At 36.9% G+C, this 26,796-nt stretch overlaps 6 protein-coding genes across 10 annotated transcripts; 3 read left to right on the top strand and 3 right to left on the bottom strand.

Annotated features, from left to right (window-relative positions):
- Positions 1-1,005: 1,005 nt before the first annotated feature.
- LOC141816079 (histone deacetylase 8) lies at positions 1,006-3,822 on the top strand. The gene is made up of 3 exons (XM_074703910.1): positions 1,006-1,294; positions 2,398-2,978; positions 3,274-3,822. The coding sequence occupies exons 1-3, from the start codon at positions 1,039-1,041 to the stop codon at positions 3,574-3,576; spliced, it is 1,140 nt and encodes a 379-aa protein (XP_074560011.1). The 5' UTR covers positions 1,006-1,038; the 3' UTR covers positions 3,577-3,822.
- A 1,128-nt stretch (positions 3,823-4,950) lies between these two features.
- On the bottom strand, positions 4,951-7,815 carry LOC141816041 (putative fatty acyl-CoA reductase 4). The gene is made up of 11 exons (XM_074703872.1): positions 7,806-7,815; positions 7,409-7,489; positions 7,152-7,255; positions 6,730-6,932; positions 6,547-6,647; positions 6,231-6,441; positions 5,936-6,103; positions 5,748-5,829; positions 5,427-5,684; positions 5,192-5,322; positions 4,951-5,101 (listed from the first exon to the last, which is right to left on the bottom strand). Exons 1-11 carry the CDS (start codon positions 7,813-7,815, stop codon positions 4,951-4,953), a joined length of 1,500 nt encoding a protein of 499 aa, XP_074559973.1.
- Positions 7,816-8,764: 949 nt separating this feature from the next.
- Positions 8,765-11,845, bottom strand: LOC141816080 (U-box domain-containing protein 8-like). Its single transcript, XM_074703911.1, has 2 exons — positions 10,577-11,845; positions 8,765-9,102 (listed from the first exon to the last, which is right to left on the bottom strand). Exon 1 carries the CDS (start codon positions 11,739-11,741, stop codon positions 10,638-10,640), a length of 1,104 nt encoding a protein of 367 aa, XP_074560012.1. The 5' UTR covers positions 11,742-11,845; the 3' UTR covers positions 8,765-9,102; positions 10,577-10,637.
- Positions 11,846-15,550: 3,705 nt separating this feature from the next.
- Positions 15,551-18,050, top strand: LOC141816084 (putative fatty acyl-CoA reductase 4). Its single transcript, XM_074703917.1, has 10 exons — positions 15,551-15,638; positions 15,800-15,903; positions 16,109-16,311; positions 16,390-16,490; positions 16,592-16,802; positions 16,909-17,070; positions 17,174-17,255; positions 17,325-17,582; positions 17,685-17,815; positions 17,903-18,050. The coding sequence occupies exons 1-10, from the start codon at positions 15,551-15,553 to the stop codon at positions 18,048-18,050; spliced, it is 1,488 nt and encodes a 495-aa protein (XP_074560018.1).
- A 292-nt stretch (positions 18,051-18,342) lies between these two features.
- LOC141816029 (uncharacterized) lies at positions 18,343-19,028 on the bottom strand. The gene is made up of 2 exons (XM_074703862.1): positions 18,892-19,028; positions 18,343-18,790 (listed from the first exon to the last, which is right to left on the bottom strand). Exons 1-2 carry the CDS (start codon positions 18,986-18,988, stop codon positions 18,468-18,470), a joined length of 420 nt encoding a protein of 139 aa, XP_074559963.1. The 5' UTR covers positions 18,989-19,028; the 3' UTR covers positions 18,343-18,467.
- A 690-nt stretch (positions 19,029-19,718) lies between these two features.
- On the top strand, positions 19,719-26,191 carry LOC141816097 (putative 3-hydroxyisobutyrate dehydrogenase, mitochondrial). 5 transcript variants are annotated; one of them, XM_074703932.1, is made up of 10 exons: positions 19,719-19,903; positions 20,184-20,272; positions 20,787-20,901; positions 21,594-21,744; positions 22,889-22,971; positions 23,445-23,540; positions 24,764-24,906; positions 25,279-25,363; positions 25,714-25,793; positions 25,880-26,191. In XM_074703932.1, the coding sequence occupies exons 1-10, from the start codon at positions 19,778-19,780 to the stop codon at positions 25,965-25,967; spliced, it is 1,056 nt and encodes a 351-aa protein (XP_074560033.1). In that variant the 5' UTR covers positions 19,719-19,777; the 3' UTR covers positions 25,968-26,191. The 5 variants fall into 5 exon arrangements, with proteins under 5 accessions (XP_074560033.1, XP_074560032.1, XP_074560031.1 ...); XM_074703931.1 differs by having other exon boundaries at positions 23,445-23,576; positions 25,886-26,191; XM_074703930.1 differs by having other exon boundaries at positions 23,445-23,576.
- The last annotated feature ends 605 nt before the right edge of the window (positions 26,192-26,796 follow it).

Here is a 26,796-nt window from a genome sequence, read left to right as displayed (position 1 = left end):
ATTGCATCATTCAAACTTGCATTGCATCGTTGCACACAGAGTTATGACAACAAACAAACGGTAGATAATAATAATAATAATAATAATTTAATTTAGATTAACCAACTTTGTCAGTTAAGGGTGTTGGTTGGGAGATGGTATGGAATCATAAAATCTGACTGACACCCTAGCCATGTCGAACACACACACACACACACAGACACGAAGCAAACCCCCATATGGACTGCCGGCTCATCTGCATCACTAAATAACGAGATATAAAGAAAATCAAAACAATCAATAAAAAATATTTAAGACGTGCAATGCTGTCAGATTCAATGCTTTTAGCAGTTGGCGCATCACATAGAATAGAACAACATCCAGAAAACAGTATTATTCCCGCATTAATTGAAGTATGAAGAAAAGACCAATTTGGTATAGTTGATGGCAAGTGCGACAGCTATCGATTGGAAATTCGCAAATCAATCAATTGTGGATGACACGTACGGCCCCAAAGCTAGCTTATTGCAGGTTAACGTTTCACGGGAGGTCTTTCAACAAATTAATAACTCATCTTCTCCTATGAAATCTATAATCCAGCAATCTAACAAAAGTTAATTTCATGATTTATCTATTAAAAAAATAAAAAATAAAAAATTATAATTGATGAAAAAAATATTATCTCAATTGTATTGAGATTTGATCTTTATCGATTTTAAATAATCTATTCCATACTAACCAATTTAATTATGTCTCAAAAATAATAACTATCTTCTCAATATATGCACTGTTGGCAATAGACACACGACCAGGGCTGTCTCGACCATTGTTTTGGGTTATGAATATCTCGTTTCTAATTTTTATTCGAAAACAAAACAAAGTTGATAAATAATAGTAATAATAATAATAATAATTTCAGAATACCGCATTTTGTTAAAGACAAAACAAAAATACAGTAAACACAAGCCAGCCGACTAGAGCTAGGTTCCCTTTCCCTCCTCTCTCCTCGACTCACCTCGACGTCTCCTCTCCAGTCTCCTCCCCCTTTCGCTCCATCGAATGGAGTCCGCGCCGCCCCGCGATGTCATCCACGTCTTCTGGCACGAGGGGATGCTCGACCACGACACTGGCTCTGGCGTCTTCGACACAGGCTTCGATCCAGGGTTCCTCGAGGTCCTTGATAAGCACCCGGAGAACGCCGACCGGGTGAGGAACATGGTCTCGATCCTCCGCAAGGGCCCCCTCGCCCCCTTTATCTCATGGCACTCCGGCCGCCCTGCCCATCTCTCGGAACTCCACTCCTTCCACACTCCTGGTACTCCCTCTTCTTGATCTACCTTATTCAGTCACTCGCGCGCGTGAATTATTTCGTATTTTGCTGTTTAGTTTGTCTTCTTTTTCTCCTGAAAAACTTTAAAAGGCAGTTCTTTTAGTTAAAAAAAAACGATAACTTGGAGCTTTCTGTTCCGAATATCGGTAGTGCTAAAAGAAGAGAAGATTTTTTTCCCCTTCATGCCTTTGGATGTATCTTCTGATGACGTTAGCTCGAAACTTTCTTAATGTTTAAATCAAATATCATATTTTATGATTTTTTAAGTGCATAATCTGAAACTGAGAAATATATGGCGACAATTACTTTTCATACAAAAATTATGCTTGATACAAGTATAAAAAGTTGAGTACTGGCCCTTTCTTGTTGTACACGATAGTAGCTGCTTAGTTGATGGATGTTGCAATGTTCAACTATCTCCTAAGTTCGTTTATCTGATCTGATGATGATGCTCATCTACTATAGACGATACTTTCGCTTTTGTTGTACTGTGAAGTTTTATCACAATTTATGAAGGTATGAACATTGGCACAACTTATTTGAGATGAGATGGAACGTAGTTGCACTCTGAAGGAAAATGAAAAGAATAAGAAAAAAGATGGGACAGAAGTTGGAGGAAGGGGAAAAAAGTACTCATAGTTAAGAAGCCAAGATGTGTGGGTCTAGGAATGATAGCAACCTTTTCTATTCTAATGGTAGTGTTGAGCATACTGCTTAGTGATTGTTTAGCACAAGAAATGCATCCTCTTCGCTGTCATGGAGTTTATGAGGTACGGAGAAGTGGAGAACAGCATTTGCTCATCATCCATAGAATTATCAGGATTGGAAGTATTGTATGCTGGGTTTATTCTTCTTAGTTGACTTATGCTTGATGTTCATGAATCTTAGACTAGAAGGGTGATCTGCTCTCTTGTTCATGTTTAACATAAATTGAACTATTTAATTGTTATATTTTGTTTAAGCTGACTTTATCTGCTACAGATTTGCTAAAATTATTGCATATGAAAATCACTAGCAAAGTAATTCTCATCGGTCTAGTTTTTACACTCTTGAAATAGTTGTTTTCCTTCCATTTCTGTATCCTTTAGAGTACATTGAAGAACTGGTGCAAGCTAATGTAGCCGGACATAAAGAACTCTGTTTTGGCACATTCATGAATCCTGGTTCGTGGGGTGCTGCCCTGTTGGCTGCTGGAACCACATTATCGGCGATGAAACATATATTAGATGGGCATGCAAACCTCGCTTATGCCCTAGTGCGCCCCCCAGGTCACCATGCACAGCCTAGTAGAGCAGATGGTTATTGCTTCTTAAACAATGCTGGACTTGCAGTACAACTTGCTCTAGATTCAGGCTGCAGAAAAATTGCTGTAATTGATATTGACGTGCATTATGGGAATGGTACAGCGGAAGGTTTTTATCACTCAGGCAATGTTCTTACAATCTCCCTTCACATGAATCATGCTTCTTGGGGACCATCACATCCACAGGATGGTTCTATCCATGAGCTAGGCGAAGGAAGTGGGTTTGGCTATAATCTGAATATACCATTGCCCAATGGGACAGGTGATGAGGGCTATGGTTATGCAATGAATGAACTGGTTGTTCCAGCTATTCATAAATTTGAACCCAATCTTATTGTTCTGGTTGTCGGGCAAGATTCTAGTGCGGTGAGTTGTTGAATGATGATACTGATGCTAGTAAACTTCATCATCTCTTTTTACAACTATAACACTATCTACTGACCTTCTTGATCTTCATGTTACCAATTTGATAATTTACATATTTGTTATGTCGATTGTATATGAACTATGAACAATAGTGAACTGAAAAAGGAATTTTTCTTCTTGAAGAATAGTCTTTGCTGTTTCCACCTAGAGACTTCATTTCTTTTTGCAAAATTAATCATAGTCTGTTTGGCATATACAATTTATCATGTCACTGATAGCTTCTGTTCTGTTTCAGTTTGATCCAAATGGAAGGCAATGCCTGACAATGGCAGGTTATAGGAAGATTGGTGAAGTAGTACGCATGTTGTCTGAAGGGCATTCAACCGGACGCATATTAATTGTCCAAGAAGGAGGTTACCATGTCACATATTCAGCATACTGTCTCCATGCGACTTTAGAAGGTGTACTCGGTGTTCAAACCCCTCTACTTTCCGATCCAATTGCATATTACCCTGAAGACAAGGCTTTCTCTTTTAAGGTTGTGGACGCGATCAAGCAATACTGGAAAGAATGTATCCCTTTCCTGAATCAAATCTAGCATCGCTTTCATGAACTGATTCTTGCAAGGTAATTAATTAATTTGGCATTGAGCCTACCAAACTTGTGTGTTTCCTGTGAAGGAGAAGGATGCTCACAATTATGTTCTTAGTTAGCTTGTAAACCTTAAGCATTTTGTATGTGTTCTTAGTTATCAGCTATAGATTTCCATATTTGAAGAATTTTCTACTCCCTGGTGGTTGCTTGAGGCCTTTGCTATGTAATTATGTTTGACGTTGTTCATGATTGTTATTCCATTTACTCAATAAATTTAAAATTTTGTGATATTAAATCTAACCAAAAGGTTGGATTTCACTTACATTTATCACAATATGATCATTGTAGTTACATACTCATGATAAATAGAGCAAAAATATTAACAAAATTTTGTAAGAAATTACATATGAAAGGAGTTTAACTCCGACAACAGCGGCTAAAGTTCAAGTTCTGGATCAGGGCAGCCAAATCTTGGAGAAGGGAATGAGATTGAGAATGAAATAAAGGCTACCCACATGCAGGTTCCCTTGATATATATCCAGTTCAAAAATTCAGTTAGGAATCACATATGAAGAGATGGAGAATGAAACAAGAATTCTAAGCGAGGAATAGCAACCAAAATGAAAGTATCATCTATCGTCCGCGGTAAAATCGAAAAAGAGGAAAAAGGGCAGTGATGCAGTAGCGACTAACCAAACAAAAGCGACACACAAGTATTGATACATTCTCAATTAAAGCGAAAACCTAGAGGAACACGAAATAGACCTCAAATACAAACCCATGCAAATTAGATATATAATATATATATATAAGACGAGAAGACATAGATCGAGAACATATATACGCCACAGAAACATCAGATCATATATATCCGATGAAAACTACTGAAAAATAACGGAAGCCAGATGGATTTGTAGATCGATCGCCAGAAGAGACGAAGACGACGATCGAGGAAATTAACGAAGCGGGGACAACGAACGAGAATGACACGTACGGTGGGCCTCCCCTCGCAATCGGCGTGGAGCGATTTAAAATTTGAATTTTCAAGTAGAAGTCAAATTAAATTGGAGCCGAACTCTTAAGTAGCTAGTTAGTTACGTTGATGGCGGGTCGTCGAAGGTGAAAATAGAGGCTCTAAACCGGAACCGCATTTGACGATGATCGTACTTGGTTCTCCTCATTAATTTCTGCCGTTTTCAACCCGACATTAATTAATTCCATTTGATAAACAAGTAGTGGGCCAAACTGAGACTTGTCCATATATAGTTGAGTACAAAGATAAAATTCAATACATGTGTGTACTGTACCTTACGATACATACATACATGCACATACAAATATTTCATAAAAGTAATTAAATGCGATTATATATAGTTAGTCACTTGCATTCATATTTGAGAATGCCTGGGATATGAATGTCGTGGAGATAAGAGTTCCAGTCAATGTGCTTGGAGTCCATATCAAACATCTCCTCCTCCTCCTCCTCTCCTATCGTCGCCCTTAATTTTTCCAAGTTGGCATCATCAAACCTTACACCAAAACAAGATCATGCATGTAAACGAATTATATCATATATTTGTTTTTAATAACTATTTATTGTCGATGAAAACAAAACATACCGGCCTTTGAAGAAAGTGTAGGGCTCAAAAAGATCAATAAGAACCTTCAAATACTTATACTTGTGGTTTAGATCATCGTATAGACGCCCAAATATAAATCCACAAGTTAGAAAATTAAGAAGGTGAAGTACCTAATTAAAACACATATATAATCAAAGAACACAATTACTCCGGAGATTAATCTAATCATATATAAAACCATTAATTTGAGATGCATATATATATATATAATCACCTGTAATAAGAACTGGTATCCCATAATTAAGAAGGTGGTTCTACTAATCGTAGTCATCTTTCTGGTGATCTTTAGCGGTTCTCCATCCTTCCCTGTACGGGGATTTGCGGAGAAATAATCGAACCAACATTGCAGTAGAGAATCATAAGTAATAGGGTTTCTTGTGGAGGAGCCAACATGGTAGATGAACTCAGACTGTTGATTTGAGTGAGCCACCGTGGTAGCCATCATAGCATTCACCACCATATCTCCTGGTATCTGCATTCATGCATGCATGGTCAATTGAAACTGCTATAGTTTGAAACAAAAAGTACTGAGTACCAAATCTACAATCATCTGAGGGTCTCCTGGAAAACTTTGGAGCTTCCTGTTTGCATAAGCCATCATGAAGATGTCAATTGTCCTGCACCAGTTACATCACCATGCATAAATTAAATGGCAACAATCAATGCACACACGCATGATCTCGATGTGCAAATTGACTGAGTATAGAGTTGTATTTATTTGACCTTATGCCTTCTATCCAACCAGGCAATGGATCTCTAAGGATGCTTGTTATGATACTCGGTCTCACAATGACCAGAGGCAAGTTCCCCCTCGAGTGCCCTAGCACCAATATCTCACCCATTGCCTTGGTGAAAACGTAAGTGTTGGGCCACCCAAATAAGTGTTGGGCCACCCAAAAAACCTTGCTCTTTTGGATACATTGTGCAATTTTGATTAGTTTAATTGATAGTTTTACAGTTTGTAATTATTTATTTTGAAATAATAGTATATATACAGTTTTATTTAAATTTAATTAACCTTTGCATGCCTAACTCTTTCATGGCGAGTTTTTGGGCTTGTGGAGTGAGATTATGATCAGATTGCAGCTCCACCTTCTTCTTCTCTGTCAAATCTATCTCAGCTTCGATGTCCAATTCATAAGAAGAGTTTGATCCTGATCTGAGAGTTTCACCAATTAACAATCTCTTCTCTGGTATAAGTCCACAGCGCTCAGTACCAGATACGTAAGCTGGGGAGAAGAAATTAAATAAATAAATAATGCATGTATTTAATTATTAGCTAGCTTAGATTAAATCTGATGATTTTAGATGCACAAGTAAAAATTAATATATACCAGTTGAAACATGGAGAAACATTTCGAGTTTCACACATTGTTTTGCAAACTGCATCACGTGCTTAGCTCCAAGCACGTTTATGTCCAAAGAAACATCATATCTGCTGCATATTAAAGTTGATTGATTCATAACAATCATTCTTTCTTCGATATATATATATATATATAAATTAAATGAATTACCTCTCGAAAAAATTGGTGGTGGCAGCAACGTTGACAATAATTTGCACTTCCTTTAAAAATTTGCTTACAAGATTAGAATCTTGAATTCCTAAATTCTCATGAACAATATCTCCAGCCACAGGCCACAATTTGCTCGTCGCAAATGACTGGAATCCGTCGCCATATTTCTCTTTCAGGGCCTTGAATAATTCCTTGCCTAAAATCTGAAAATTGCACCAGGGATCTATTTCTATTTAAAATCTACAAAATATATATGTTTTTTTTTCTCTATATAATTATTTTCTTCATTTCATTGAGAGTGCTATAATTTAATTAAGGAGATTAATCGAGAGCTTCTTGTGAGCGAACAGAATTAAGAAAACTAAACGTCGATATGTATATATATGAACATAATTAATCGTACGTACGTTACGTATACGTACCTCATGTTGAAGGCGTTGCATGGCTGATGCAGCGTCGACAGCTCTGATGAGGAGGAATACCCTCTTCACGTCTGCTTGTACCCTCAACAACTTCTCCACAAATACTTGATTCGTTCAAAAAGTTTTAAAAAAATACAAGGAAAGAAAAAAACACACAAGGTCAAGTTACCTCGTCGTCAAATTAATACAAGCCCACTTTGTCTGTTTGCTTGTTTTCTTCTTCTTTTATACGGTGAGAATAATATAAAAGAACATACTTTTAGCCAGAAATCCAGTTGAGCCAGTGACGAGAAGTGTCTTTCCCTTGAAAAACCTCACGATGTTTTTCTCTCTCTCCACTGTTCTCCATCTCACACTCACACTGGTAGCTAGTAGCTCAAGGTTTATATATTAATTGCGTGCGATGAAACGGCGAAGAGAGATATGATACCATATTTATAGGCAAGCAAATTAAGCTCAATAGCTAATAGAAATGAATCTGTGTGAACACACAAGGTCAAGTTACCTCGTCGTCAAATTAATACAAGCCCACTTTGTCTGTTTGCTTGTTTTCTCCGGTTGATTGTATAGACAGCAGTTCTTTTAATATATATTTTTTTGTTGTGAAGTGTAAGGACGTAAAGTAAACAACTACGGTGACAGGTTTAAAATCACCCTCACACATCACGTACGCTTAATTAATTGTTTCATATATAAAAATCACTAGTCTTTTATGAGTTTGGAGAACGACGAGAGGGGACGGTGGATTGAAGGCCAGCACATGTTCAGTTACAATACTTTTTTTAAATGGGCTTCAAAGATCACGACCATTAATTAAATAAAATTATAATCTTTTGTATGTTTCACGCCAACTACTATTAGTACCACGCTATTACTGCTACTTAAATGATATTAAATTGTTGATGGGGAGAGTATTAGAGGCTGACACGGCATTAACAAGGTCAATAGTACCCGAGACAAGACGTTCCAACATTAGACATGTTTAAGTACTCGAGAAGAGAAATTTCTTCTTGGCAGACGAATTCTTCTTTCGGCCCAATCACTTCTACTCCAATGGCAATGGCTCCGCTGACTCGACGCCATCCACCCAGTCGACCCAACAATGTTCATCAACCCATTCAACTTAGCTCTGTATTGGCCCAACATCCCTATTCAATAATTAACTCACTACTCCAAGTCTTAGATCAGAACAGTTGTCATGTCAATAATTAATTCATCGAGGATAGATAATAAATTTTAAAATTGAGGGTATTTTTGGCAATTTCAAAATTCTTTAAAAATTAAAAGATATTTCATTTCTGTGTAAAAAGCAGGAGGGGAATTAAAAGATATTTCAGGAAAAGAAAAACTTTGTCAGATATTTAATTTAAAAAAACAGAGATTAATTTAAATAGAGTAAAATTTTTAAAAAGTTGGAGCAATTAGTGGAAAAATAACCTGAACCTAATAAGATTTTCTTGTTAACAATTAGATAGAGATTACTTTTTGCATTCCTATATTCGATTTATCGTTTAAAAGATTTATAATCCTTGTAGCATTCCTCCAAATAAAAATTTCCTTGAATGAAGTAAATTGAAAAATAAATATTCATTTTCATTACTGTGCTAATTCACTTTCATAATTCTTTAACATGTCTGAATTTATTTAAACGAATAGTCGATGACAATACAAACTCGATCAGTGCAGCAAACAGACATGGTAGACAGATGAATGCAGAAACTATTTGCAATATTACCATTAAATCTCTTACTACATCACACTGCAAAACTTAGCCACCCTCCATTTATTTATTTACGACTCATGTTTTCCATCTGAGTCCCCCAATAGGCTTCATGTAGTCGAGCTACCTTTCCTTGTGCCATGTCGTGATACAATTGCTCAATCCCTTTGGACTTGTGACTTGCAAAACTTCTTGCTCTGCTCTTATCAGTTGTGTTCTTTCTCCCGCAAGCTGACATAAAGATGAACATTATCCATGAGCAATCGAGTCGAATCAATTCAGTAGGGGAGGGCATAGGATGAACATATGATGTATTAACATTGAGAAAAACAACTTTCTAACATTTTCAAGTAAATAAACATTTTGATGAATCTTGTTGTTGAATATATATATTCAATGCCCTTAGATGTACATTGTCCTCACATTAAGTGATCAAGATGGCAGCACAAGAAAAATGAATTTTTAACGAAAGTAGACTTGTCTCAAGCAGGTTGTACCTCCAATTGGCTACAATTATTATTGATACTGCTGCAGAAAATTACTTCCTACCCTAATCGACTCAGGTCAGATCCAAAACAATTGCTGTCTGCAACAACACTCTTTCCAGTTCTATCACCCACTTATTTCCAACTTACAGAATATTTCCATCTATTGTGTTATGTGGTCCATTAGCCATTTCTTTCTAGTGTTCTCTTCCCCTTCCACCCACATTTCCAGCTTTTGAAAATAGTACTTGGTAAACGTCTGATTAGATGAAAATTTTCTTTCAGTTTGAGTTGCTAACAGAGTTTGAGCTATTAAATATGCCTTTCTATTGTGTATGGCAAAGTGCATTAGCTGTAGCATTTACCTTTTGTAATCCATACATGCTACAAAAACTAACTAGAGTTACAATGCTTGAGCAACTCTTGACAAAAGCAGTTCATAGGAGTTTTTGTTTTTCCATCATGTGCCAAGTTCTTCTGAAGTTATGTGAATCACAAATATTTTGTCTTGCGTTTCACGAACACATTTATGTACAGTACTCAAAATGTCCTACATGTTCTTGTCATGGCACAAAAGCAGCGATTCAAACAATTAAGATTCCCAAATATACAAAGGCACATTGAAAGCAATAGCAAGCTTGCTCGTTCAGTTGTCAGGACTGAATCGAGGGCACTAAAACATCAGCTACTGTACATTCAAACTAGGATCCAAATGTGAACAGGATTCCAAAAAAAAAATTGTTCATATACTGACTCCTTCCTACATTCGATCCAAATTACACTGCAACAAACAAAATAAAACCATAAAGGTTCTGAAGTTCCACTAAAAACTATATGGTACAACCCATTGATCTACCGACATCTCAATGAATCCAATCAAAAGACAATTTTTATGTAATAGCCACAGAGAATTTTAATGTCTGATCAGCAATAGTCAGAGATAATGTAGCATTAAAGGGGAACAAGCATTAAAATATATTACTTGCCAACTCAGTAGGTGCTAAACATTTCAACGGAGATAAGAGTGAAATAACAGGCATAATCAGAAAAGTACCACAGAACTATATATGTGAGTACATCTTATTCCTAAGGCCTCCAGAATCCAGAGCTACGAAGAAGGAACTCTAGCAACAACTAAGAAATTTTTTGAAATGTATAATATTTTACTTTCAGGCGTGAGTTATGAAGTAAAGAAAGCAACTGCATGTAGATTCACTAACCTATGTTTGCTTGAATGAAGCATTCCAAGATTTGATGGAGTGCGATAATAAATTGAGTAGTTCAAGAATATTGATTTGCGTTTTGCAGAGTGAGAGCCAATTCCATGGCGTTCTTTCTCGTCTTCTGGTTCAGGTCGCAGAACAAGAGAGAGCAAAGCTGTAAACCACCTTCTTCAATGGCCTCCAAGGCCATGTCTTTGCTTTCCGAGCACACCAAGTTGAGCGCTAAGAGGCCGTGCTCGATGGCCCTCGGGCTGCCTGCTCTTAAGGCCTCCGCCAATGCCTTCACGAATCCGATCGTCTTCCGCATCTCATCCTTCCCTTCGCGGCACTTGGCAAGGAGACCCAGGACTCGGACCGCCCTCTCAGAGCCCTCGCGCACGAGGCGCACGAGCGGAGGCACAGCGCCGGCGCGCACGGCTCTACGCCGGTTGTCCGCGAACTTGCACAGCTCGTATAGGGCAGTGGTCGCTTCCCGCCGCTCCCGCGCGTCGCCGTCGCGGAGGAGAGCAGCGAGTCGCGGGATCGCAAAGGGGTGGGCTCCGATGGTGGCCTTGTTGACCTCGACGACCGCGAGGCTGGTGAGTAGCGTGGAGGCGAGGGCGGATGAAGAGGAGCAGTCGGGGGATAGGGCGGCAACAACGGGGTCGAGGGCACCCTCGGCGACGAGGCCGAGGCGGGCGTCGTCGCCGTCGAGGGAGAGATGGAGGAGGGCGCGGAGGGAGAGGTCCTGGAGGTCTGGGCAGTCGGAGGCACCGGCGTGGCGGAGGAGGACGGCGACAGCGCCGGAGTCGGTGACGAGGCGGCGGCCGGCGGCGCCCCCGCACTGAGCAAGGCGGAGAACGGAAGAGAGGGAGGCGGCGTCAGAGGGGAAGGAGAGACGGGCGAGGAAGGCGAGGGTGGAGACCGGGGCGGCCGAGCGGGGAGGGCGCCGGGCGGCGAGGAAAGAGGAGATGAGGCTGCGAAGGGCGTAGTTGGGGATGAGAGAGGGAGAAGGGGGAAGAGGAAGGTTGGTGACTGGGCAGGTGCGATTTCCAGAGTCGAGCCAGAGCTGGATGGAGTGGCGGTCGAAGGTGTGGCCGGAGGAGAGGATGACGGGGTCGGTCATGACCTCGAGCGAGATCGGGCACCGGAAGTCCTCCGGCAACTCCTCTGCCACCTCCATGGATAAAAAAGCGAGTTTTGAAGCGGAGGAGGAGATAATTAATAAACTCCAGAAGACGCAGCAGAGAGAAGAAGAAGAAGACGACTGCGTTTGAAAGTTTTGGAAGGGGGTGTGTATTGGGAAAGGAAAGGAAAGGAAAGGAAAGGGAAGGGAAAGGAGTTAAATAGGAAAGATAAAATAAATAATGCAATGACCAAAACGCCCTCGCCCATAAAAACCCTTTTAAGTTAATTTAAATATATGATATGATATGAATAATTTTATGTATCTAATTCAAGTTCTCTCTTTACATGATTAATCCACTCTTCTGTAAAAAAGGTGGATCCGTTCTAGTCGATTTCACGATCATCTATGAAGAGATAAATCTATTTACCCTACTAATGACAAGTAATGTCATCAAAACAAAAGATGTTAACGGAACTGACAATCTATTTACTCTACTAAAACGAATTTTGCTTATTCGATTTCGACCCTCACTTGCCAAGGGAACGAGCACGGTGAAGGTAACCATCAAAGGTTACAATATCGATGAAGATCTAGTGGCCAATTAATTCATTTTTGTCGTTTAGTATATATACGGATTTTATTTATTTGTTTGTTTATTTTGCTCCAATAATTCAAAGCCTGGTAGATTAGGCTGATCTGCAGCCGCCGCTTGTTGGTGTTGGTGATCTCCGTATGTAAAAGTCAAACCAACGATCGTAAAAGAAAACACAAAAAAAAAAAATCAACAATTAAAAGATTTGGCACGGATTTGTCAACGCGGCTTAGTCAAAGTCGTACATAAAACACTAAAATTAAGTGAAAATAAATGTCACCGATTGATCAATAAACTTCCCTGACAGGGAATACAATAAGAATTTATCGCTTTTGACCTGTTTTTTTCCATCGCTGATCGATGACTTATCTTGTGGTAATTAAGAGAATAAGAGATGATGCCGTGTGCCATTTTTTTTTAAAGCAATTGGTGGATTTAATTTGTTTAATTTATCCAGCAGAAAGGTCAACATATTGAAGTTGACAATATTGAAAAATAGTGAAGGCCAAGTCGTATTTCGCGGCCATGAATAATTTTCGTTGACTCGTGAAGCCAATGTCGTTGACTTTTTCCTGGACCTTCACTCCTAGATCTCGAGTTCAATTCACTCGCTTGGTCTGCCTGCCTATTAACTAACTCGTTTAGTTTAGCTTGCTTGGTAGATTGTTTTAACTGGCTGGCTCGATCCACTTAAGCCAATTGACTTGAATTTTCTAATCAAACTGTATATGGATTTCTCAAGATTGAATATAAAAATTGTTATTTCATGAATATTCTATTTACAATTATTAGTGTGTCATAATTATTAAAGTAGTGAAGTTGTCTCCTTGATGATTCAAACTGGATGGTTGTGCAATATATCATTCTCGAAACAAATTCTGAAGATTACAACTGAACAAACTCAGTGACTCCAAATTGCATCCAGATGATTTGGCCTGCATTAGTCTCACAAGCAGTGGCATGAAGCTTGCTTTGCCCATGGCCTCTCTGTAGTTCTCAGAGATCTCGCAGAGGTGGAAGACACTCTTCTTCAGACCATGACACAGATGAAGTAGTTCTATTGCTTGAATCTGATGTGCTTCCTCAATGGATTTTGAGAGCTTAGAGAGAACTTGAAGTACTGCTACTTCTTCCACCATGAAACTCCTCATCTTTTAATTTCGACACTAGTAAGGTTTCTCATAATTTGACAAGCTAAGCCAAAACAGCCAACTCTTTCTTCCCACTATTTGAATCAGCACATATCTTGAGTACAGAGAATTTTGTACGATCTCAATCTTATTCCTGACTTGCAATAAACCCACAGATTGGACTAGGAGTCAATTTTAAAATAACCAATTAAGTTATTCCAAGGTTTGGACTACAAGAAAATTATTTCAGTTGCATAATGCCTCTAGTATCAAAAAATTCTTTTGTTCTGGTTTCCAAAGGTTAACTTTTGGAACGATCGTCTCAGCCCATCCAAGTGGAAGGAAGAACAAGTAAGTTTCAAATTCATTTGCTACTTTAGAAATCTTATACTAGACGATTCTATTTGTTTATTGAGAACGCACTATTCATGTGTTTATAATTAATGATTCCGAAATGCATCTGGGCTCCAAAAGAGATGTTTGTGTTTGTAATAGTCTGGAAATTGGAATGTTAATTTTCATATCTGGTGACATTGATGTAATGATATGAATGCAGAAGTGCGTTATCTCGGTAGAGATCCACGATCCCTTCTTATTAATGTCATCTTTCAATCTGATAATATTAACTTTTCCTAAGTGTTTGCTCATCTTGATGCTACATCATATCGAGTTCTCTTAAATGAACAAGTAGTACTCGATCGATTTACTTTTCTTTTTCCTGATTTGAATTAACTTTTTATTTTATATTGCAGATTGTGATTCTCAGTCTCTCTTTGTTGTGGGTAGATGATATAATTTCTTTTAGTTCGCTATTAGATAAATTTGAAATATAATTTATGAACATTCAAAATCTACTTTTTAGAATATAATTAATTAGTCTTTACAAATTTTGCACTTGCTCCTGTAAGATATTTATTTTAGATCATCAAATATGTTTTTCAATATTAGTTAATGACTCCGATCGAGATACTGGATAAGTAGTAAATGAATTATATAAATTAGTTTAAAATTTAATAAATATTAACTAAAACTAAATTAAGATTAAGTAGATATATATAATAATATGTAAATAATTTAATTTCAAAATATATGATTAGATGTTTTCAATTATTTACTGCACTTAAAAAATATCCAATATATATTTAACTTAGCAATAAATTTTTTTATTGAAGGATCAATTTATTATTGGCCAAAATATATTAATTGTATGTTTTTTTATAAAAATTATACTATAAGCTTCACAGGATGACATGTGTCGTTGTTCATTTATTTTATTAGTGAAAACTTATTTTTCAATTTAATTGCGTGCTGACTCTTGATTGGATAGCTTGACTTTCTGATTTGGCATGTTTTGCAGATAAAATCAAACTAGAAAACCAGCCTTAAAAAATTATTGAGTTTATTTTATTTTTTTTTTAAACAAAGGAATCCAATTAATCTCAGAATTTAAAATTGTATTATATATTCATGCTCAATCACTATTGGTTATTTAATGAAATAATTGTGTATATTTTAATTCTTTGAAAGTATTTTATTTATTTAAAAATAAATTTTAAAAGTTATATATATATATATATGTCAAATTTATTTATCATGAAAAATATAGTAAATATTAGTTGATTTAATAAAATTAAGTTGTTTTTCTTAATTTTTTATAAAAAAAAATAAGAACACGACATTTCTTAAATTGAAGTTGGATCATCATATGATTTGTCCTTCAATTTAGTAATGATTCTTGCGAACTTTACTTCCAACTAAATATAGTCGGAGACAATTCAATCTTTTACTTTTCAATTTTGTCAATCTAAATTTGAGTTCCTGTCGGCAAAATAAAAAAAAAAGAGTGAAGTTTAAGGATCAATAAAACAAGATTTAGTTTGAGAATTTATAAAGAATTTTAATACGATCATCTTTTTATTAATTTTTTCTTAAAAAAAAAAGTGAGAGTACTCTTTCAGCCGAGGAAAAAATTAGAGATTGTTTTTGTTAAAAAGGAGTGAATTTTAAGAAAGGGAATGTAATTTAAATTAAACCAGCATGAGGTTTGCTTGCCTATATATGTACACAATGAGTATAATCTTTCTTCACAGATTCATCGCACACAATCGATAGTTCTAGACCTTCAGTTAAAGAGAATTGAGATGGAAAGCAACAGAGAGAAAAGTATTGTAGAGTTTTTCAAGGCCAAGACTCTTCTCATTACTGGATCAACTGGGTTTCTGGCTAAAAGTATGTCCTTTTATATTACTTTATCACTGTAGTTATTCCGTTTACAATACAATATATATACTAATTAGACAAAATTAACTTTGTCTTGTGTTTGACGACGAGGTAACTTGATCTTGTGTGTTTTTTCTTTCCTTTTTTTTTCCTTTTTTGAACGAATCAAGTATTTGTGGAGAAGTTGTTGAGGGTACAAGCAGACGTGAAGAGGGTCTTCCTCCTTATCAGAGCTGCCGACGCTGCATCAGCCATGCAACGCCTTCAACATGAGGTACGTATACGTCCGTACGATTATGTTCATTTACATATCGACGTTTAGTTTTTTTCTGTTCGCTCACAAGAAGCTCTCGATTATAATCTCGTTAATTAAATTATAGCACTCTCAATGAAATGAAGAGAATAATTATATAGAGAAAAAAAACATATTTTAAATTTGTAGATTTTAAATAGAGATAGATCCCTGGTGCATTTTTCAGATTTTAGGCAAGGAATTATTCAAGGCCCTGAAAGAGAAATATGGCGACGGATTCCAGTCATTTGCGACGAGCAAATTGTGGCCTGTGGCTGGAGATATTGTTCATGAGAATTTAGGAATTCAAGATTCTAAGCTTGTAAGCAAATTGTTTAAGGAAGTGCAAATTATTGTCAACGTTGCTGCCACCACCAATTTTTTCGAGAGGTAATTAATTTATATTTATATATATATATATATCGAAGAAAGAATGATTGTTATCAATCAATCAACTTTAATATGCAGATATGATGTTTCTTTGGACATAAACGTGCTTGGAGCTAAGCACGTGATGCAGTTTGCAAAACAATGTGTGAAACTCGAAATGTTTCTCCATGTTTCAACTGGTATATATTAATTTTTACTTGTGCATCTAAAATCATCAGATTTAATCTAAGCTAATAATTAAATACATGCATTATTTATTTATTTAATTTCTTCTCCCCAGCTTACGTATCTGGTACTGAGCGCAGTGGACTCATACCAGAGAAGAGATTGTTAATGGGTGAAACTCTCAGATCAGGATCAAATTCTTATTATGAATTGGACATCGAAGCTGAGATAGATTTGACAGAGAAGAAGAAGGCGGAGCTGCAATCTGATCATAATCTCACTCCACAAGCCCAAAAACTCGCCATGAAAGAGTTGGGCATGCAAAGGTTAATTAATTTAAATATAACTGTATATATAATATTATTTCTAAATAAATAGCAAACTGTAAAACTATCAATTAAACTAATCAAAATAGCACAATGTATCCAAAAGAGCAAGGTTTTTTGGGTGGCCCAACACTTACGTTTTCACCAAGGCAATGGGTGAGATGGTGCTAGGACACTCGAGGGGAAACTTGCCTCTGGTCATTGTGAGACCGAGTATCATAACAAGCATCCTTAGAGATCCATTGCCTGGTTGGATAGAAGGCATAAGGTCAAATAAATACAACTCTATACTCAGTCAATTTGCACGAGATCATGCGTGTGTGCATTGATTGTTGCCATTTAATTTATGCATGGTGATGTAACTGGTGCAGGACAATTGACATCTTCATGATGGCTTATGCAAACAGGGAGCTCCAAAATTTTCCAGGAGACCCCCAGATGACTGTAGATTTGGTACTCAGTACTTTTTGTTTCAAACTATAGCAGTTTCAAAACTGATTGACCATGCATATATGAATGCAGATACCAGGAGACATGGTGGTGAATGTTATGATGGCTACCACAGTGGCTCACTCAAATCAACAGTCTGAGTTCATCTACCATGTTGGCTCCTCCACAAGAAACCCTATTACTTATGATTCTCTAGTACAATGTTGGTTCGATTATTTCTCCGCAAATCCCCGTACAGGGAAGGATGGAAACCCCTTGAAGATCACTAGAAAGATGACTCCGAGCATTAGAACCACCTTTTTAATTATGGTATACCAGTTCTTATTACAGGTGATTATATATATATATATGTGCATCTCAAATTAATGGTTTTATATATGATTAGATTAATCTCCGGAGTAATTGTGTTCTTTGATTATATATGTGTTTTAGGCACTTCATCTTCTTAATTTTCTAACTTGTGGATTTATATTTGGGCGTCTATACGATGATCTAAACCGCAAGTATAAGTATTTGAAGGTTCTTATTGATCTTTTTGAGCCCTACACTTTCTTCAAAGGCCGGTATGTTTTGTTTTCATCGACAATAAATAGTTATTAAAAACAAATATATGATATTCGTTTACATGCATGATCTTGTTTTGGTATAAGGTTCGATGATGCCAACTTGGAAAAATTAAGGGCGACGATAGGAGAGGAGGAGGAGGAGATGTTTGATATGGACTCCAAGCACATTGACTGGAACTCTTATCTCCACGACATTCATATCCCAGGCATTCTCAAATATGAATGCAAGTGACTAACTATTATATATATATATATAATAATCCTTGTGGGAGAAATGCTGTTTTTTCACTTAACGATGGGTAAATCTCACACGACTAGTATCACTTTTATCTTCGCTTAATTACCGCTGTTCTTTGTTCCTGGAAGATTGCTTTGACAAGTATATATATATTCAGGGCATTTATATAATCAGTATGGACAACATACTTACTTTGGCTTCATTCACTTAGTTGCTTTTGTCAACAAGCAAAATACAAGCAATACAAAAAAAAAAAAGAAGCAAATACAAGCAAAACACACACGCATACCATAATTTAAAGTACAGTATAGGATATTTGTTTTTTTCACACACAAATGTATTTCGCCTTTCATATATATATCAATCATGGAATAGTAAGTAACTAAATGAGAACCATGACCATCTTATTACTTAATAGACAAGAGCTAGCGAGAGCAGCACAACAGAGAGGCCAACGATTGCAAAGATGAAGTGGACGAGGAAACTGATGCTCCTTACAGCATCACTTTTATGGCTGCGATCGTCATCATTGTTCCTTGGTTGGTCTGAGTTCGTGGCTCCAAAATTTGACTGCGATCCAGAACTCGAACCACTGTTGTCGGAGTTAACTCCTTCAGTATTTCCTGCGCCAGCGCCGTTGTGTCCTCCGCCGCCGCCGCCGCCGCCGCTCGCTGCACCACCTCTGCCTCCTGTTGACCTATCTACTGCTGTGATGGTGTCGGTCACTCCGGCTGCTTCATTTCGTTACGATGGGTTATGGAAATTGATCAGACTGAGTAACACTGAAAAGAATTTCTGTGTAAGCAAAGGCGATCGATAAGATTAGGGAAAATACTTGAATCTTTGGTAGACTGCACCCAGTAACTAAAGGATGAGATCACTAGGAGGAAGAGGAAGAGGAAGAACTGAGCAGGTTTCTTCAGCTTCTCCATTCCTGCTCAAACAAAGCATATACTTGCTCTGTTAGTTATATATACGACACCTCTTCTCTAATTTCTAAGCCTTAAAGCAAGCATCAAAGGAATTTTAAAAAGGCAAATTAAATGAGGTTCCTTCTCCACTTCCACTTGGTTTAACTTCTTTTCACCAATTTTAAAAAGGCGCACAGATCAGTTGCCTCCCTCCAATTGGAGGATTCCTGAAGGCGTAAAGTGGCCCTCGGCCCTTTCAGTTTCACAATGGTCCTCAAAGCAGTATTGGGTTCAGTTCTTCTTTAATTAGAGTCATGAATAGTGATCGCGAAGCATATGAGAAAAGGATTCGTATGATATGGTTATTGCGTTTAGAATCTGTTCCTTCTCTTCAAAGAGGATGAGGACCAGATTATCGATCCAAGGCTACTAGTAATGTGATGTCGAAGGTGAAGGCGATTTCTTTTTCTTTACTTTACGGTCTTAATTATATCCCCCCTCGATCGTTTCATGCTTATTTTGTCTGTCTCTATAAATGATATTTATTTGTACTGTTTCTTGACTTTCCTTATTTTATTAAAAGGAAAAAAGTGTAAATAATCTAATAATTCTTCTGCTCCAAAATGATATGGTTTTATCAGATGAAGGGAGTGATCGAACGATTAGTAAACTCTGGGGTGCAAAAAAGAAATTTCTGTAATTTAATTTTATTTAATTTAAATTAATTAATGAGGCTGCATCTCACATTTTATGGAATAAACCGGGCTCGACGTGGTGGTCCAAACCTAGTTGAAGCAGAGATTGGCGGCCATGGCCAGCTTCGGATTCCGACGTCACGAGATTGTTTCAAGGAATCTCCGTCTACTCACTCTGCCTCTGCTTCAATCCTCGCCAGCTCGACGCTTCTCTTCGACCGCCGTTCCGTCCCAACTGGAGGCGAGTTGCCCTCCCATCTTTGGAACTTTTAAACCCTAACGTGTTTCCCTTTCTCAATTTTGATTTGGGGTCTTTTGTGGTATAGGAGCTAGTTGAATGAGTTAATCAGTTAGTTTTTGCGCATTGATCACGAATCTAACTATGCCAGCCCATTTTTTTTCCTTTAAAGCTGGTATTTTGTTTCGTGCTAGCTTTTTTTTTTTTTTTGTGTATCATTGAGCTAAAATGACTTATTTGGAAGATTTTATCTAGATTTTCGCTGGTTGATATCTTGGTGCAGAGCGTTGGGTTCATTGGACTTGGAAATATGGGGTTCCACATGGCAAGCAATCTCATAAATGATGGATATAAAGTCACCACTTATGACATGTAAACTATCTATTGTATTTTATTTTCCCATTTAACTGTCTTAGCTTGGCACTTGTATGTTCTTGTTGAAGCTAGGATGTGTACTCTCATTAGTCTACAAGTGTGGCGGTACATTATGGTTGTATGTTAAGATGTAATTAATCATTTTGTGATGGAATAAGCTCCAACCAAATTCAATATTTATATATTGGCATATAAGGTCTTCTTGGAATTAAACCACATAGTTATATAATGACTGCTAATATCTAGTCTTAGTAGCATCAACATGACTCAAGGTGTTAATTCTCTTATATTTTGAATTTTCTACATGTGCATTCTACTGGATCTCTGCTAATGGCTATATCAATTTTTTTTCTTTGTGTGTTTGTGTGTAATAGTTATTAAACACAATCGTTGATTCAAATGATGTTACAAAATATCTTATTGCATGTTTTGTTCATCAATTATAACTTTCTAATCATGATATTTTAGTTTAGTGCATTGTACAAAAGCTGAGACTTTGGATGATTTTTAGTAATTCTGCTACAATGAAGAAGTTCTCTGACAAAGGAATTTGTACAAAAGAAACTGCTGGTGAAATTGCAGAGTCTAGTGATGTTGTAATCACAATGCTTCCTTCCTCCTCCAATGTGAGTAATTTATGTTTCCATTTTCAATCTAATTTCTGGCTTTATTATTTTACTAAGTTAGCCCTTACGTTTGCATTATTTCATAGTCAGTTCTCTGGACCTTCAATACTTTATGCCTATCAAATGTCATTTATGCTTCCACTGAGATTTTGTTATGGCCTCTAGAATGTTTACATGGAATATTACTTACAGAAGCACCAGTTTATTTTTGTTTAAAAATCATCTGTTGCTGTTTTAATTTCCATTCTCATTGAACCTTGGATGGCTTTGCACATGCAGGTCTTCCAAAAGTTCACTTATGTTTCTATATGGGGATATTGCTGATAACATATCTCTAATGAATCTCAACCTTTTCATATAACAGAGAAGATTTTGTCGGTTTAATACATTATGAGAATGTTGAATGTTTCCTGATTTTGACTCTTTCCTGCTTAACTATGTACATTTTGGTATCTTTTTTTTGTTTATCTTTAGAATTTGGCTTATGACAAAATTCTTTCAACAACTGAGAACACAGGCATGATAGTAACTGAAATTCTTTCCAAGAAGAAGCATACAATTATGTTTGTAATTTGTGTAGTTTACGTCACTTGGGATTTGCAATGCAAGATGTCCCAGGAACTTTATTTAAATGATTCATCTTTGTTTTTATTGTTCCCTGCTAATTGTATCATTGTGGGATTATGCCACAGGTCTTGGATGTTTATACTGGTCAAAATGGATTGCTAAGTTCTGGAAGTCATTTGAGACCTTGGCTATTTATAGATTCTTCTACAATAGATCCAAAGACGTCCCGAGTGCTTTCTAATAAAATCTCAAAATACCTTCTCAAAGAAAAGAAAGGTTTTTATCCAATACAATTACTTGATTTCCTTTGTAGACTTCATTTGAGTTTTATTTTAGTGTGCAGAAAGTCATCTAGTTCACGTGCATTTGTCTTAGCTGTTCTGATAATGTATTGGTTCAACTTTTCTATAGACTATATGGCTTAAATATAGGGATTAAGGTTTAAAATATTGAGCTGTGCCGACGTTTCGGTTCCGGACTGGAACGATACAGTTTCGGTATCGTATTGTACTATGCCGATATAGTTTCGGTATTTTTAAAGTATAAAATATATTAACTAAAATAAAAAATTTAATCTGAATATTAAAAATAAAAAATAAATTATTTTTTAAAAAATAATAGGATTATTTTACGAGACTTTAATTAATGCTATTTAAAGTATTCCCAACTATAGTTAGGAGTTGACTAAACCTAAGTTAAAGAAGAAAAAAAGCCCTCGTGACCACGCGCGATTGGGGGCGGGCATGGCCCGTGCGACACCTCCAGAGGTGTTGGACGGTATCCCGGCCGGAACGCCTATGTGCCGGTGCCGGTCCACTGGTGGAACGAAATTTTTCATTGGTGTCGCATGATACAGTTCGAGATTTCAATCCTTGATAGGGATAAACTTTTCCAATATTAAATTCTTACCATCACTGATTAAAGGAATACTATCATATCCTCTTTTCCTTTTAGTCATTTGAATTATTGATCTTTACTGGAAGAAAAAAGAAAAACAATGTATGAACACTCTGATCTAACCTTTATGTTTGTTGAATACTGTTTCTCTTTCTTTTGGGATGGGCCTTATTGCTCATATGCATGACCATATTATGTGCTAGACTCTAGAGTTGGGATAGTAATTACACGTATATTCTAACTTCCTAGTCTCTACAATATGATATTTTATTGAATTAAATAAATTGGGCGAGGCAAATTTATTCCTTCATGTTTGCATATTATTTACTTCATTAAGTAAAAGTTTTCTAGTTGTTAAGCTACATAATCCCGATCTGTTAATCCTCATGCTTGCTTATTTAATGTAGTCCAGAGAAATTCTGCAGCATTAATTCACTCTAGTTGTTAATCTTCTATCCAATTTCTTATTTTGATCTCTCTTTTTCTTCTTCTATTCACAACCATTGATACCCTTTGATTTCAGGGTATGTAGAAAATCCCATCATGCTGGATGCTCCTGTCTCTGGAGGTGTTCTTGCTGCTGAAGCAGGGACACTTACTTTCATGGTACCGAATGCATGATTCACGTGTTTCATTAACTATTCTGAAGTCAAACTATATCCTCCTTAAGAAGTTAAATACGCGAATGTATTTTTTGTTGTTGAAACCCTTGTTTTCTTTCACTTCCATTTTCTTAGTTTCTAAAATTATAAAAAAAAAGGACAGCCCGGTGCATAAATCTCCCACCAGTGCGGAATCCTAGAGAAGGGTTGAACCACATTGGGTCAATTGTACGCAGCCTTATTTTGTATTTTTGCAAGAGATTGTTTCTGCTACTCGAATCCGTGACTTCAAGGTCACATGGCAGCAACTTTATTGTTGCGCCAAGCTCTCCTTCTTTCTAAAGTTACAGAAACAATATGAAAATATTTTTTCTACCTTTTTGAAAATTCCTCAAACTGATCCTTGATGGTTTTCTTGCTGGAGTGACATTGTTATTCATGGATGATAAACATCAGATTGTGTTTGTTGTAATGCAGGTTGGTGGTATGGAAGAGGCTTATATAGCAGCAAAGCCACTATTTTCTTCTATGGGTAAAAATACAATTTATTGTGGTGGAAATGGCAATGGTGCTGTAAGCTTGCTTCTCTTTTTATACTCTTCTTGTGAGGTCTTACTTCTGTCTGTCAGTTCAGTTGGGACAGAGTGAAACAATCATAATTCTCATGCAAGCAATGCCTTGATAATCAACTTTTAAACAATATCTTGATAACCACCTATTCTTGTTTGCGCAAGCAATTTTTTTGCATTCATTTGCTGAAGGCGCTTATTTCCTTTTTCAATACTCTTTAATCTTATTACTGAGCATGCTTGAAAAAGGATATGACGTTTGAACAAGTTCTGATGGAAATTGTGAACGGAGAATCTACTATGATTCAAGAAGATATCTTTTTTTTTCAGCAAAGAAAAAAAACATCAAAAAGAAAGGGAACATTGTTTGTATTGTAAGTTATGTCTGTATGGGCTATAGAGTGGACCAACCACCCTTCGATACAACTCGTGTGCAAGGATTACTCATGCTTCAGCATGCTCCTTTAGACCCAGGTGTGGGCCCTCTTTGATAACATGCTGGAGTGAGGTAAAACCCATTCCATCCAAAACAGATTAGCTGCTTAGGAGGATGGAAACCCTTCACGTGAGCCTCGAAGAATCTCCATGCTCTCTCATGTGGGACTGTAGGGTGGAGTACTTATTGTTCAACACTACAAATTAAAGGGTAATTGCTCGTGAGTCTTACCCTCAGGTAGTGTTGAAGGATGAGTGCCCCACCTTACAGTCCTATGTAAGAAAGTATCGAGGGCTTATATGAAGAGTTCCTCTTCTAAGTGACTAGTCATTCAGGATATATTAGAGTTTGCTCCATTAAAAAATCATATACAAGCGGTGCACACCTTTAGTTGGGTGTGACCTGTGAATATGTCTAAGCATGAACGTCCTACAGCCATATGCTGTGTTGAAGCACAAGTGCCTCACTCAGTCCAATGTGGGAGAATGCTGGGATTTTTTGTGGGCTTATATGAAGGAGTGCAATTTTTTAATCATTTTAGGATGGATTTTCCAATTAACCCATTACATCTTTTCAATATAGGTTCAAAGTGATATGTTTGTCGTTATTCTCCCATCAGTTGGTTGCAACATTTTTAATGTGTAAAACTGATCAAATCCTTTTATATCTAAGCATGCCCATCTAGTTTCCTATTTTGAATATCTAACTGTAGGAGTTTATACTTTATTTCTATCAACGATGTCTTCCTATAATCTGTTTCACATATACCTGGTGTGATTCATTGTCTCTAGGCAGCAAAACTATGTAATAACTTGGCAATGGCTGTTAGTATGCTTGGGATCTCAGAGGCACTTGCTCTTGGTCAAAATCTAGGAATCCCAGCTAGTACACTGACAAAAGTTTTCAACTCTTCAAGTGCTCGCTGTTGGAGTAGGTATTTCTACCAATCTCATAACTTTCACTGGTATATTTATGTATAAAACCTACAAATGAAATTTTAAGTTTTTGTTGGCTACATTCTGTTGGTCTGATTGTGTACTTAACAGTTTATGGGAAAACAATTGGAACTAAACTTGGTATCAGCCACTTTACAATTATCTTGTCCTTGGTTTATGGAATGGAATTGACATGATATCTAATATTTTATTATTAGGTAGTGGAAACAGTAGAACAAAATAGAAATATTCTATTGTTTCATTCATAAAATCGTAGTATAATTTCATTGTAGCCGAATAAATATTCCTATGTTTGACATAAGTTCCTAAAGAAATTGAACAATGTTATCTAATTCTGTCTAACTTGGCAGTGATAGTTACAACCCAGTTCCTGGAGTGATGGAAGGGGTGCCTTCAGCAAGGAATTATGATGGTGGTTTTACATCCAAACTAATGGTACATTTCTGCTACCTTAGCACTTTGCCAAAGTACCTACTCATTGTCATTCTAGTTTCTAGAGGTCCATGTCTAAACTGCAGGCAAACCTTTAGGATCTGCTAAAAGCGGACAGCATAATCTCAGTGTTAATTTAAGTATATGTTTTTTGATATGAAAAATTGAAAGACCGACTGTGTTGTATTTTCTCTCAAAGGAAATTAGGAGTTGGTATGAAATACGACGAGTCAGACAATAAACCACCCTGTTCCCTTCTGCTTCCTCAAAAGCAAATTGTTTCTATACGTTTCATTGTTTGACAGTACTGCTCTTTCTCCTGATTACGTCACTCGACAACGCCGATATTGCAGGCTAAAGACTTGAGTCTGGCCATGTCAGCTGCAGCCGAGGTTGGATTTAAGTGCCCAATTACCTCTGAAGCACATAGCATGTAAGTTTTCATCGGCAAGAAGTTTTACAGTTTTGTACATTTGCATTTAGCTATATGCATTACATGGCAAAGTCTTGCATTGACAGTTACAGAAAAATGTGCGAGGAAGGCTTTGTACTCAAGGACTTCTCCTGTGTCTTCCGCCATTACTACTCGGGCAAGGATGAGGATTAGATAAAGCTATGCAGGGAAGATTACTGTACTAAAATGTTGGATATGTATGCAATAACTGGAGTTATGTGAACTTGCATTTTTTATGCTTTGTAAGAAATAAAAACATTAGATTCCAGTGAATGCATCCATCGGATCACTCACTTTTAGAACAGCAATCCCCTGCGTCTCTTCCTTCAACTGTTCAACTGTATTTACATTCTTGATGTTATATTGTTTCCAGGCAACCTCTTTGGGACGTTACTCCATTAATCCCCATCTGAATCAAAACACGTTATTCGCTAACTATTTAATTAGTTAAAGTCTCATTGTTTATTTGTAAATAATGACTGGTAGACAAAATTGCAGCATAAAACTGCAAAAAATACTAGTATCTCATATAGAAAAGCAGAGGAGCAATAAGGCATACTAAAGAACTGGACATGGTGCTGTGCTGTGCTATCAATTATCAGAAATACACATAACGTGTACACCTTTTTTGTTTTTTGTTTCCCCTCTTTTTCAGGTTTGTGCTGTAAAGTTTGCAGGAGCCATGCGTGAGATCAAGGTGTCCTGGAACCCAAAGATTTGGTATGCATTTAGTAGCAACAAACACACATACTCTACTCTACTCTACTCACATTTAATCTTCTCTGTCTCCTTCATGTTGGCGACAACACATGGCCTCCTCATTCCATTGTCTGCCCTCACTAAAACCGAAAAGTCAATGAGACTTTCAGGCTAGCGGAGGTGAGTTTCTGATTCATTTTAGCATTAAGACAGACTTCATTCATGGTCACTGTTGCAAACCAGTGAGATATGCATCTGTAACCGTACAGCATTTAGGAATAAG

Source organism: Curcuma longa, unplaced genomic scaffold (assembly GCF_044706935.1).
Source record: "Curcuma longa cultivar G26 ecotype Majalengka, Jawa Barat unplaced genomic scaffold, ITB_CL_G26_1.1 contig_14126, whole genome shotgun sequence".
In the NCBI taxonomy this organism is placed as follows: domain Eukaryota; kingdom Viridiplantae; phylum Streptophyta; class Magnoliopsida; order Zingiberales; family Zingiberaceae; genus Curcuma; species Curcuma longa.
Note: the sequence above shows the minus strand (reverse complement) of the source record. Positions and strands in the feature narration are given on the sequence as shown.